The 14066-nt window shown below is 40.9% G+C and overlaps 2 protein-coding genes across 4 annotated transcripts in view; one reads left to right on the forward strand and one right to left on the reverse strand.

Moving 5' to 3' along the window:
- Nucleotides 1–6982, forward strand: part of tmprss3a (transmembrane serine protease 3a) — a 22995-nt gene extending 16013 nt beyond the window's left edge. Inside the window, exons 9-11 of the mRNA XM_025063697.1 lie at nucleotides 1226–1243; nucleotides 5174–5289; nucleotides 6712–6982. Coding sequence (XP_024919465.1) covers nucleotides 1226–1243; nucleotides 5174–5289; nucleotides 6712–6933 — 356 coding nt within the window. The 3' untranslated portion in view covers nucleotides 6934–6982. The remainder of the gene's footprint in view (nucleotides 1–1225; nucleotides 1244–5173; nucleotides 5290–6711) is intronic.
- A 3466-nt stretch (nucleotides 6983–10448) lies between these two features.
- Nucleotides 10449–14066, reverse strand: part of pknox1.1 (pbx/knotted 1 homeobox 1.1) — a 14592-nt gene continuing 10974 nt past the window's right edge. For all 3 annotated transcript variants that reach the window (XM_008327764.3, XM_008327763.3, XM_017039932.2), the window contains 6 exons: nucleotides 13178–13295; nucleotides 12975–13072; nucleotides 12528–12656; nucleotides 12368–12444; nucleotides 12000–12166; nucleotides 10449–11685 (listed from right to left, as the gene is read on the reverse strand). In XM_008327764.3, coding sequence (XP_008325986.1) covers nucleotides 11501–11685; nucleotides 12000–12166; nucleotides 12368–12444; nucleotides 12528–12656; nucleotides 12975–13072; nucleotides 13178–13295 — 774 coding nt within the window. In that variant the 3' untranslated portion in view covers nucleotides 10449–11500. The remainder of the gene's footprint in view (nucleotides 11686–11999; nucleotides 12167–12367; nucleotides 12445–12527; nucleotides 12657–12974; nucleotides 13073–13177; nucleotides 13296–14066) is intronic.

Here is a 14066-nt window from a genome sequence, read left to right on the forward strand (position 1 = left end):
TGTGTGTACGTGCTGTCGGCACAACATCCAATCAAATTATACCCACGTTGTTTTGACGCGATAGCATCGAGCAAATCAAATTGCGGGACAACCGATGTGGAAGACATGTCAAACAACGCTCGGGTGAGAGAAAATGATACCAAAGATTGTGTTGTTCAGATTTAAAAACTACAAAGTGGTCAACAAAAAACAAGCGGCAGTGATCTGTGTAAATATATCATTATTTTCTTTAAAAGGACTAGAAAAGGACTCGAAACAGAAACCGCAAGACTTGGGACTTGACTTGACACTTTTCGGTCTTGACTTGGACTCGACTCGGACTTCGCCTGTCTTGACTTGAGACTTGACTCGGACTTGAGTGCAAAGACTTGAGACTTACTTGTGACTTGCAAAGCAATGACTTGGTCCCACCTCTGATTACAACCGTATTAAACTGTCCCTATCTGAAGTAAATTCTATTTATAGAACCTTCCTCTACTTTCAGGTGTAATACAAACAAAATTAGAATACCCCCTTTTATACAGTTATCTCCAACCGTGTCTCCTAGCACTTTATGCTTATCAGGATGAGCCCTGTGAAAACCAATGATAAGAGAGGGATCCAAATTAAGAGAGCTAAACACCCAAGAGCTCTTCTCTGGCCTTAACCTTACCAATCTATAATGTACTGCCAACCGCTACCGCTGCAACAAAAATTCAGGAGCCACTGGATGGTAAAGGCATGGTGATCGTCCATGATCTGGGCAGGTGGAGGGAGTTCAGCCACAGGGCTCAAAGGGCTGGAGTTCACCGGCGTAATCACAGGCACATGTAAGGTAAGGTGCATTTTCATAGGGTGGAACCTTAGGGTGGAACCTTAAAAGACCCTCCTGTTGTCCTCATATTCTGTATACACCCAATGTCCTCTGGGTCAAATTGACCTGTCTAAACCCCCAATTGATTGAATTTTAAACACCAATTCTTATTTCGTCTTGACTAAACCCCCAATTGATTGAATGTTAAACACCAATTCTTATTTTGCTTGAAGAAACAACTTGTCATTCACCACAAATTGTGTGAATACTTGAGTATTCCCTCTTCACCTGGCAGAAAGACTGCATTTATTCAAGATAACACTCATTGCTATGACACTGTCAATTGTATTATTGTTTACTGTATAGGTAGTAAGCAATATTTGTATAGTGTTTCTATAGCTTAGGAAAGAAAGCAAAAAGTTTTGAATGCAGCCCTAAGTAAGCATGCAGGTCAGTCTCATCCATTCTTTTCCAGCTGTCTCCATATTTGCGAAAACCCTCCAGATTTGGCATCTCCAGGATTTTTTTTTTTTTTGCTATTGCTGGTGTGATAAACATGTAGAATGTTAAGACAATGTCATGGGCATGAGAAACGGCATATCTTGTGGGTTATGGGGTCATCCTCATGACATTTTGTTGTGCCACCCTGCCGTGTTTGTCATATGCTGCCAAGGACCATGTTATTTTGACGTTCTTTGAAAGGAAAGTCTCTCTCTCAGATTCAGGGATTTCTTCTTCTTCTGAAGATGATTCATCATGCTCCGGGATGCTTCTATTCCTCCCCATCTTCTTCTTCTGAATCAGAGAAGTCTTGTTGGACATCTGATCAAATCAGCTCCAGAGCCTATTGAATGTTATAATGCACACTCAGCACAGAGATAATTCAATGAAGAAAACAATGTTTGTACCTTTTTTTGTACAGCTTACATTGAAATATGAAAAAAGGCAACAATTCACTTTTTTCTAATGTTGGGGTCAATCTAGGAAAAGTCATCAAATTTCAAGTTGAAAAAATATCATTTAGGGGATATTTATTTGGTTTTAACACAGCGGTGGGTCATTTTGACCCAAGGACGACAGGAGGGTTAAAAGGCACAAAGGAACCAAAACAGGAGCGGAAAGGCAGAGCCGAAAACTGCAAAAACTCTCCTCAACAACGGTGGGACACATCTTGTCCAGAAAGCAGGTGAGAAAGGGCGTTGATTGTCATGACAGGAAAGACTTGGAAAGCAGGAAATCTCCACAACTGGAAATTGAACGAGGACCTGCAGTCCTCACGAACAGACGAGACAATCTGGCAGCGAGGAGTGTATGGCTACGGCTTAAATATGCTGCTCGCTCATCAGCGACAGCCGGTGAGCACAGGTGGACCCAATCTCATGATTGCAGTGCTGCAGCAGGCATGACAGAACCAATGAAGCATGGCTTCCAACTCTCAGCCTAAAGAGGGAGGTCTGATGGTTATACCTTTTGTCCTAGTTGATAAGAGGGAGCGGTGTTTATCAGCTGATTCTTTAGTTCTGTTTTTTGTTCATTTCAAGGACAGGTCCCATGTCCCATGTCAGACCGTTCCTGTTGGGAACCAATGAAACATGGCTTCCAACTCTCAGCCTAAAGAGGGAGGTCTGATAGTTATACCTTTTGTCCTAGTTGATAGGAGGGAGCGGTGTTTATCAGCTGATTCTTTGGTTCTGTTTTTTATTCATTTCAAGGACTCTGCAAAGTCAACAAAGTCCTGAGTGTGATGAGACATGGTTGGTCACCAAAACTGTTGCCTCAAGAAACTAAAGGTGATATTCCGGATGACAGGTGATTTTTGTGGAATGTGCCCACCCCAGCAAACGAGACCTGCTCTGGACCGGGCCAAGAAGCTTTCCCTGCCCAGTGTACTCCTCCACCTACTATGTCACTATGGCTATAACACATTCAGGAGTCTCATCAACCTCCGTGAGTCTGGAAGTGGTATCTGGCTTCATGTTGCAGGAACCAAGTCAGTATGTGAGCATGAAGTGGAAAAACAGGAACAGTATCATTCTAGCCTCGCAAGAGTTGAGCTGCTTAGTCGTACTGAGGTAGGTTAGGTTTTTTACTCCATCCCTCCAGCAAATGCCTTCATTCAGCTAGCACCAACAATACTGTCAACAGCTCCACTGTGCCGGGGTGAAGGTCTTCTAGAAAAGAAAGCACAGGGATGCATCTATTTATCATGAGCCCTCCCTCCGGGGCAACACCGATTCTACTAATGTCTGAAGCATCCACCTGTACTACAAACGCAAGTGGGATCTGGGTGAGAGAGGTAACAGGTAAGATACATTTCTTCTTTCAAGAATTTGAGAGCGTTGTCAGCTTCCGGAGTACAGGAGTGGTGTGTTTTGGTTAATTATAATTTCTGATTAATCGTCTGTACAAGTTTGAAAAACCAAAGAAATATTGTAACTGTTTAGCAGGGTATCCATTGGGTTGCCACTTGTAGTGATCCACTCAATTTTAGAGCTAATGAAGGGGAGACTCAGATAATACCCATTGTAGACTGAAAAACTTGAAAGCTGTAAAGGAAAGCCATGGGACCTGACCATGTCTGGTCAGGTCCCATGTCAGACTGTTCCCAAAGGGTTAAGGTTGGACCCCACATCTCCTCAGTACTCAGCCTAAGTACTGGCTCCTTTCAGGGCTGTGAGCCCTTTGCTGTTTACCTTCATCACACATGACTCCACCCCCACCTACTTCAGGAACAGCATCAGAAAGTGGACACTCAGCCCCTGTTCATAGAGTGTGGAGTCAATAGTGTGTGGAGGGGTGTGAGACTACAGATTCCCAGGTGTGTACATAGAGGAACATCTGACTGGGTGCATACATTCTAATGCTGTAATCAAGAAGACACAGCGGTGTCTGTGACTTGCTTCATGGTGAGCGTGAGCATTGTACACTAGTCAGGACTCAGGAGCCCAGCTCCTGAAAAACAACCCCACACCATAATTCTCTGGGTTTGGAGGTTGCCAGGAGAACGGTACATTTCAGACTGCATTGTGCCGACTGTGAAATTTGGTGGAGGAGGAATTATGGTGTGGGGTTGTTTTTCAGGAGCTGGGCTTGGCCCCTTAGTTCCAGTGAAAGGAACTTTGAATGCTTCAGGATACCAAAACATTTTGGACAATTCCATGCTCCCAACCTTGTGGGAACAGTTTGGAGCGGGCCCCTTCCTCTTCCAACATGACTGTGCACCAGTGCACAAAGCAAGGTCCATAAAGACATGGATGACAGAGTCTGGTGTGGATGAACTTGACTGGCCTGCACAGAGTCCTGACCTGAACCCGATAGAACACCTTTGGGATGAATTAGAGCGGAGACTGAGAGCCAGGCCTTCTCGACCAACATCAGTGTGTGACCTCACCAATGCGCTTTTGGAAGAATGGTCAAAGATTCCTATAAACACTCTCCTCAACCCTGTGGACAGTCTTCCCACAAAAGTTGAAGCTGTAATAGCTGCAAAAGGTGGACCGACATCATATTGAACTCTGGGCTCTGGGCACACAGTATTCTCGGGGACCCAACCCTTTGTGCTCTGAAGAACTATTGTTATTAAATAACAATTAAAATAACTTGTTCTAAACTTCTTTATTGCTTTCAACCCAGCTTCTTCAAAATCCTCTTTTCCTCCTCTCCTCCTCTTCTTACTGTTCCTCCTCCCATACCCGTAAGACAGCATTTATTTGATCAGAAAGCGGTTTATTATCCCACCTGTAATCAGCACTGTTGTCGGCCACAGTGCATGTAAAACCACTCGGAGCATAACTTGACCAGCACTAACCAAGCCGAGCACAAGAAACAGAACACTGCGCACATGCACCACAACATTGTTTCCCAAAGACTGGGTCATGGAGCATAACTGCGCACATGCACTACAACATAGTTTCCCAAAGACTGGGTCACGACCCTCAGGTGGGTCACAAGAGGTTTTTTGGGGGGGGTCGTCTCACATCATGTTTCCCAGGAATTTACTGATTTGGGTCACAAAGGTTTTACTGTGCTATTTTATCCTGCCTGTGCACTATAGGATTGCACTTTTAAATTTAGTTGTACTTGTACAACTTGAGAGAATAGGAGAGAAATCTTCATCTACAGTCTGGAATGAGTTGCAGGCAACAAATTCATGACAAGAGAAAATGCTCAAAATTGGTTAAACTAAGGACTAAGACTAAGGACTAAGAAGAAAAAAAATGTATTTGTGGTAGTTTAGGGGTACATCAGTAGCCAAGTAATAGTGAAAATATGAAGGCGCTTTTATCCAAGTTTACTGTATCCAAGTTTGCTGTATTTTTAATGTAAAGCAATGCTGCAATCTTTTTTTTTCAGGAGTAGATTGTGTGGTTCTCCGTTCAGCTATGGTCCCGCTTCTCTCCACTAAGACATGTAACCAGCGTGAAGTTTATGGGGGTCTCATTTCCTCCTGGATGCTATGTGCAGGATATCTGGAAGGAGGAGTTGACTCCTGTCAGGTGCAGTATCACAGAAAAAAAACATGCATAAAAATAATCATGGCAATGGAAGGAGTGGATTTCACAACGGTTTAAGGAATTGTTGGTGAAAAAGGCTTTGGACCGTAAAGGAATACTGTATAGTTAAAATTGTCAGGTTAATTTGTATATAAATGAAGCGGGGTGAAAACAAATTATTGAGTGCTATAGCTGAAGATGTAGATTGTAGATTGGTAAATTGGATTAGACCGAATGCCACTTTTTATGCAACATGGAGCTTAATGGATGCTTTGGTAAAATTTGAGAAGAGGACAAAGAGTGATGTCCAAGATCTAAGATCCAAGATGCTTGGATGGAAAAAAATTCATGGTTAACATTTACAACACTTGAAAAGGATCTTTCTGAAAGATACTGAAAAAAAGATGACCGTATTTTCCGGACTATAAGTCACATTGTTTTCATCCTATGGCTGTGTTTGCGACTTATACTCAGGTGCGACTTGTATATGTTTTCTTCTTCTTCATTGTACATTTTTTGGCTGGTGCGACTTGTACTCTAGAAACGTTTAAGTAAGAAAATGCGGTAAATGCTATATATTAATACAATCCTTAAGAGAAGACTGTATTGTGGTAATGTACAACGTTACATCATAGCAAAATTAGAAAGGAGTCTGTAGGCTAGTCAAAAGGCAAAGCACCAACTGAACCAAGAATAGCATGGCAGGATGTAAAAGAGTGGGTAGAGTAAAGGTGTGGTACAGAATTTAGGTATGTGTTGCAATGGGCTCTTGGGTGAAATGCATTGTCAAAAAACTGTGAAAAATCACAGATAAGGTGGTGAGCCAACTGCCACATGGTCTGTCAGTGCTTTCCAGAATATAAAAAAGAGGACATGAACTGTAGAAGATAGTCATGAGGGGAGTGTAGGGAGTTAGGAAGGAATAAGTAAGGAAATAAGGAATAATAACTTCATTAAGTTAAAGAGAGAAGAAGAGAAAAAAATATCTGTAAATAGGTTTTAAAATAGAATTATTTTATAAAATTAAATGTATCCACAATATTGTCTCATTCTATATTGTATTTACAAATATTAAATGTTACATATGAAATATTTCATGGAAGGAGAGAGGAAGTGCCACTGATATTTCCAGATTAAATACCAGTGAAGGTAGAGGACTGAAGGATTGATTCACTGATGAAATGCAAAAGACTGTACACAGTTTAAAAAAACAAGTGTGATCAGGCACATGATTTAAGACATATTTGGATTAGAATTCATTTTTGTATTCCTTCCCATTGGTATGGATTTTAAATTTTATATGGCCACAATAGGAGTTCAGAATGGAGTAGATATGTGTCTCTCTCAGAGCCTGTCAAATGAAATGGAAATTGAATGTTTTCAGTTTTTAATGCTCTTTGTACTTGTTGATTTGTATTTCTTCAGGGGGACAGCGGTGGTCCTCTGGCTTGTCAGGACTCATCTGGATGGAAATTAGTTGGAGCAACTAGCTGGGGGATTGGCTGTGCTATGAGAAATAAGCCAGGTGTTTACACTAGCATCCCACAATCACTAGGTTGGATCCACCAGCAAATGGAGGTCAGTCAAATTTCAAATGTTTCGGCAGCTATCCCTTTAGGAAGGAAAACGAACTCCTTGTCATTGTGACACACATCACTACACACAACGAAATCTGACCTGTGCATTTAACCCATCACCAAAGTGAACAGTGGGCAGCTTTTTGAGCGCCTGGGGGGCAGTGTGTGGGGATGGTGCCATGCTCAGATGGTAACTTGGCAGCTGGCGGACTCCAACCTGAAACCTGAAACCTTCCGGACCCAAGTCCGCTTCTTTAACCACTAAGCCACCACTGCCCCTATTTTTAGAAAAAAACATGTGACAAGTAAAACTCAGAAAAATCAGCTTAAACTGTTGATATATAGAACTTCAACCCAGAAAAAGAACGAATATCTTATGTCTGAAGTTTTGAGTCTCTATAAGAGACTCAGATTCTAGAAATATGTTATCAGTCTTGTGGTATTTCCATCTCCTTCTTAGAGCCGCTACCTTACCGTGGTAGAGAGGTTTGTGTGTACCAATGATCCTAGGAGCTTTCTGGGTTTGGATCGGGCGACAGGTCCCAACTCTTGTTTGTACTTATGCACTAAATAGCAGTTCAGAGTACCCAGCCTTTTTAGAGTCCTTGGAGGGGACACTAAGACGTGCCTCTACTGGGGATTTGAGTGTTCTACTGGGTGATTTCTATGCCATGACAATGTTAACAAGGCGTCTGCAAAGAATATCTGCACAACATCAACAATCTGAACATGTGATGTACAAGGAGGGCCTCAATCTCAGTAGCAGAAGGGAGCTTGGACAAGGGGATGAAGTGTACATGGAGAATCGGTCATCAATCGTGCAGATGGTAGTATTACCTGATGAAAGAGGTAAGCCTGTGATGAAGTCCAAAGTGATATGGGGCCACGGACATCGAGGAGTCTCCAGGAGATGAAGTAATCCAGCATGAGGTTGGTAAGAGGACACCAGAACCGCTGCTGGACAAACTGTAACATGGTAACTAGGATGACAGGTAAGTTTAGATGAGTTACCCCACGAAAGAGCCTGGGAGCTTTGAAAGATTGAAATGTCTCAGTAGTTCAAACGAAAGTGACTTTTGAGGACTTTAATTTTGGAGCAGCAGTCCTGCTTTTGGACCTGTCAAAGTTCACAAACCCAAGGAAGCACAAGCGTTGTTTGCAGGACGTGGTCACTGGCCACTTTGCCATGGCATGAACCTCACCCGGGACTGCCTTTATCTTAACTTTCTCCACAATGAATCCCAGGAAGCTGATAGAGGCCATGTGAAAAATCTAATTTTTCCAGACTTGACAGAGGCCTTAATAAAATGACCAGCTTGGCCACAAACGAGACAGAAGCCTTAGCCAATCAGTATCATCTTCTGGTAAGTGACAGGTGAACCCGATCTATTTGCATAGAGTATAAGAGGGGGGAGAAGGCGAAACAGGTGCAGGGCCCTCTCCCATTATGCTGCTGCCCACTGTTTAGCTTTACCAGAGAACATACTAATTATATCAGCAACTTAAGATTTATCTAGAAAGCTGTTAAAGAGCAATATACACTATATTACCAAAAGTATTCGCTCACCTGCCTTGACTCATACTATGAACTGAAGTGCCATCCCATTCCTAACCCAGAGTTCAATATGATGTCGGTCCACCTTTTGCAGCTATTACAGCTTCAACTCTTCTGGGAAGACTGTCCACAAGGTTGAGGAGAGTGTTTATAGGAATTTTTGACCATTCTTCCAAAAGCGCATTGGTGAGGTCACACACTGATGTTGGTCAAGAAGGCCTGGCTCTCAGTCTCCGCTCTAATTCATCCCAAAGGTGTTCTATCGGGTTCAGGTCAGGACTCTGTGCAGGCCAGTCAAGTTCATCCACACCAGACTCTGTCATCCATGTCTTTATGGACCTTGCTTTGTGCCCTGGTGCACAGTCATGTTGGAAGAGGAAGGGGCCCGCTCCAAACTGTTCCCACAAGGTTGGGAGCATGGAATTGTCCAGAATGTTTTGGTATCCTGAAGCATTCAAAGTTCCTTTCACTGGAACTAAGGGGCCAAGCCCAGCTCCTGAAAAAAAGAAAATTCCAGTTGGCAAGGAAAGATTGTGAAATAAAGAAATGCAGGAAAACACACAGAAGAGGGCAGCAAAGAAAGGGTTGGGTAGTCAGGTAGTTGTGGGAGATTAAAAAAAAGATACCTGTTGAATATAAAGACAATAGGTTTTGGATAAGAAAGAAGGAAAGAAAGAAAGACATTTTCAGCACATAACTAGAAAAGGTATTATAATATGATTTTCATTTATGGTGTCCTGCGTGTGGCGCTTTGGCCCAGAGGCAATGTCTCTGTCATTGGTGTGGAACCCCAGGGTTCACCTCCTGGGCAAGTTCGAATCCCGTTTAGGGCGGTTGGTACCTTCCAGTGGACTCACCACCTGCAGGAAGGTTTGGTACGGTGCAATGTGATTTGGGTGGCGACTGCTGCCCCCGCAACCCGGTAACGGATAAGCGGATGAAAATGGATGGATGGATGGATGGTGTCCTGCGTGAAATAAATCAGGACTAGGAAAGGGCTGTTGCTCTTTCTGTTACCCAAATATCAGAAATAAATCGGGACTAGGAAAGGGCAGTTGCTCTTTCTGTTACCCAAATATCAGACACACTTCTTAGAAAATTTCGGAATCCCTAATTATACATCTCCTTACCCAATGTTGGTTGCACGGGCAGTAACCCCTAGATTCCCAGCCACATAGTCCAGCACATCTGCATGAATCCCAAGGTTTTCGCAAGGCAGCTAGGAATTTAAGTTTCTCTATTGTGTCCCTGGTATTTCTTTACAGTTTACTCCAGTAAAGGGCAATTGAGCAACTTTTTTTTTCCACAAATTTAAAAAAAAATGCTATAAAATTGTAAAGATTACAACACTTTTTTTTCACATTTTTTTTAAAATAAATGCTATAAAATTGTAAAGATTACAATTTCTAAGCATGTAATATCTTGATAAATCAGGAAATGACGGGCACATTTAATCCACTCATAGGTAGGCATTTGCCAAATATGTATCAACTATAATAATCCGCAAGTCTACAATTTCAATATTACACAATGTGGGATATATTGCATGTGGTATTTGGGGGCACAGAAGTGTGCTATGTTTTAACAATGCAGTTAGAGGCACTTGTGGTGATTGTGACACACAATCCTATACACTGAACTTTTAAAAAAAGTTAGTACATAAATTGCGTGAACCTTGTTATCTAACTTGACCAATTCAATTTCCTCTAGGCTTGTAATTGTTTAAGACTAAATTGAACTCTCTTCACTTTTTCAAACGTCCTGTCCATTTGCAGGTATTTAACCCTTGTGCGGTCCTTTGCATTTTTGTAGACCGTTTGTCCTTACAATGATTTTCATCTTGTCCCATCTTGTGTGGTCAAATTAACGTTAACCCTGTCTTGTCATTTCAGAGAGAAGAGGCTTATCATTCTGCAAGAACAAAGAAATGAACGATGATTTTTCTATTTGAAAAGGAACCACAACTACAAAGGATAACGTCCCATTTTAGGGCAAAACATGACTGAATCATACAATGCAGACAAGCACAGTAAAGTTACGCATCATTTATTCCAAAATAGAAAGCTTTGAGGCAAATGTCCAGGCAGAGTCCAGGTACTCTACATAGTCTCACTGCAGTAGCATGTATCACCATAAAAAAGTTAAATGATGGCAAAATTCCAATGCTTCTTTACAGTTGACATGTGGATCCTGATAATTGTGATAACAGCATAGTGTTTTAAATTGTGCAATTTCAAATATGATGCATGCACTGTTCCAAGTAAAACAATAAAAACATGTATGTTACACACTGTCAGTTTCCGTTTGTGCATTTTGCAACAATTCTTAGAGAAACGACACACATAAGGCCTTATGAATACTCTGTGTACCAATTAGGATAGCAATTTTAAGCACTGTTTTTTTTTTTTTTGTAGAAAACATCAAAGAACCCTGAACAACAGGGTTGCTACCTTTATCATCCGTACATAAATATCCATTACAAAACAGCAGAAGACAAAAAAAAGGACAAGCCCACCTGTTTTATATTTGTGAATATAAAAATAAGCCTATCAACTTTTTCTCACTTATTCTTTTTTTTTTTTTTGAGCAGTGGAGTCATTAGTAAGAGTGTTAACACCTACTTAAAAGCATGCAAAAAGTGAAGACAAACTCTTATAGATATTATTTTGAAGTGTTGAAAGGGAAATCATGTAGGACAAGGAATGGAGGAGCCGGGGAGGTTCACATTTATTAGCAGACATACAAAACTAGCCTCTGTGTTTCAAACACTTCCTTTCTTTGGGTTTTGTTTAATTTAACCCTTTGAAGCGAAATTGATTAGAAGTGCACTCAAACAATAACTACAGTTTCTGAAAAACAACTCCTGATGAAGACACATGGAGCACAAACAGATGGGTGTCAGCAGGGTGGCGGCTCGGAGGAAAAAAGTAGAAGCGCTTCTGTTATATCCCGCATTGTGCTCCATGTAAACCTAACAGGGTTAAGTACTATAATTTATTTGAAGATAATTCCATTAATCTTTTATAGTGATTTGTATGTTTGTTTTTGAAGGGAGATTCGGTGAAGGAGGGCAATGCAGGATCTACTGCAATGAATCACTGTTGTCCAGGGTCAATCCAGTCATGTCTGCATCATCATCATTGTCTTCACCGCTGTCCACTGACTCATCTTCACTGTGGCCTCCAATCATTACTTGCTGCACAGCTAGCGTTGCGCCATCTGACGTCAGGCTTTGCAGACCTTCCATGTTCATTGTCACCATTGTACCTGATCAGAAGAAATGTTGAGAATCGAACAAGTGTAAAACATTAATTTGCCTAGGATTTATTCTTAAATAGATAAGATTAGATTAGATTAGAGTAGCGGTGTTTATATGCAGCGTGTTTATGTGTGGAGTAGCAGTGTTTATATGCAGCGTGTTTATGTGTGGTGATGAAGCCCACGTGCTTTGAATTTCTGCTTACTCTTCCTTGCACAAAGTGGGCACACCTTTGGGTGGAAGTATGTACAATGTGCTGTTATACCAAATACTAGCCAGCTGACAAGCTTACAAAGGGTATTGTAAAAACATTGATATGTACCATCTGGCATGGTTACATGCTGCTCTGTTCCTCCCCCTGTGGCGATAGAATCAGGCCAAAATCGCTGCAGTGGCCGGTTTGGCTGAGTCTTCTTTTTGGCTTTGGGCGTCTCTGATGAACTAGCATCCAGCATAGGCTGCAGAATTCGCCTTCTTGCATTTATAAACCTGGTAAAAAAAAAAAAAATTAAAAAAAAAAACCAAAGGTTAAATGATTTCCCTATTATTATTGCTGCTGTTGTTATTATTATACACACATATATACATACATATATATACACATACTCATATATAGATAAATACATACATATATATACATACATAGATATATACATAAAAGACTAAATAGGGAGAGTTAAACAAACCTACCAATTATTAACTTGCAAAAGTGTCAGGTTAGTTTGATTTGCAATCTGTTTCTTTTCATCCTCTGTAGGATACGGGTGCTGCAGAACAAGCAGACAAAGTGTAAATGTTTGAAATGTCTTATTTCGAGCAATACACAGAAAAGGATACCAAACCGACTGACCCCAATATGCTGAAAGAGCCAGGAGCGCATGACATTGGTGGCATGTTTGGGTAGAACACCACGCTTGGTCTTGGTGGAGTTGTCATCATGATTAAACAGATTCAAGTCCTGGTGAAACTGCAGCTGGAGCTAAACATAAACACTCTGATTAGGTATGTTTCTAATTTGTCCCCCAAAATATTGATTAAGCTAAGTTCAAGCTAAGTTCAAGCTAAGTTTAAAACAATAAAATTATGATTACCAATTATAAACATTCAATCAAATGATAATTTTCTCCAGTTTAAGGGCAACCCGAAACCTCCGTTTGTGACAGAAAGAAAATCAGTCTTTGTAATAAAACACCCGAAACCTCCGTTTGTGATAGAAAAAGAAAATCAGTCTTTGTAATAAAACAAATCTAGACGATAGTTTACATCGACACCTTCCAAAGAGAGATAGAAATACTACCTGATTGTTTTGGACATGTATTGTCCTTGGAGAAAGAGTCTGTGTTACCACTTGACCTTGAGGAGTGACAACTGTAACTGGCTGGTATACTGTGCCACCTGTAAGTAAGAGCGATGTTTTAAATATAAATGGCAGAGCTTAAGAGTGGAACCTGCGTACTTAAACCAAAAACTAGAGCGAGAATGTATCTCATTATAACCTACCTGGAACCACGTGCGTAGGGTTAACCGCTGAAACCGTAACATTCCCTTGCTGTAGGGAGGAAGTTGGCACGACAATCTGACCGTGGGGACTTACTGTCCCTGGGATGGAACTGGTGTTCTGCAGAAAAGTGGAAGGAAAAAAAAGATCAGGCTCATTTAAAATATTATCCTTGCTGTCATAGCTTTACTAATAAATGGGGAAGTCTTCACTGATTGGATCAACATGCCTTTGCCAATATTTATTAAGGTCTCAATGTCCAGTTTTCTTTTTTTATTATATTTTTATTTGATTTGGATACAGTAAAACTATTACAGTAAGAGTGTTTGCCCGAACTATGATTTATTTTTTAATATAACTCAAGAAACAGATGGGCTGTTCACACCATTGTAACAACCAAAATGAAGGCAAATATTGGCGATATTACCATTTTGCTGATATGACCCACTGAATAAACGTAAGTCAAAGTGAAGTGAACTACCTGTCATTATGACAGAGCACACCTCTGAACACAACGAAATGGGACCTTTGCTTTTAACTCGGTGCCATGCTAAGAGCACCTCAGTGGCAACTTGGCACCTGGTGGACTCGAACCTGAAACCTTCCGGACCCAGGTGTTGCTAAAAATTATTTATTTCGACAGATTAATTTTTTTTGCAAACAAAACAGCAATTCCCACTAAAATACTGTGTAACCACATATAGAAAAGGGAGCTAAAACAGACCATGCACAGATTAGGATCAAATAAATCATAACATGTAATTCTAGTAATAAAATAAAGCTTAGGTGGTGAGCAAAACTGGTAGGTGTTACTTTGGGTCAGAGGAAAGGAGACAAGATCTATATATATATATGTATATATATACACACATATATGTGTGTATATATATA

This window comes from Cynoglossus semilaevis, chromosome 16, assembly GCF_000523025.1.
Source record: "Cynoglossus semilaevis isolate Cse_v1.0 chromosome 16, Cse_v1.0, whole genome shotgun sequence".
Classification (NCBI taxonomy): Eukaryota; Metazoa; Chordata; class Actinopteri; order Pleuronectiformes; family Cynoglossidae; genus Cynoglossus; species Cynoglossus semilaevis.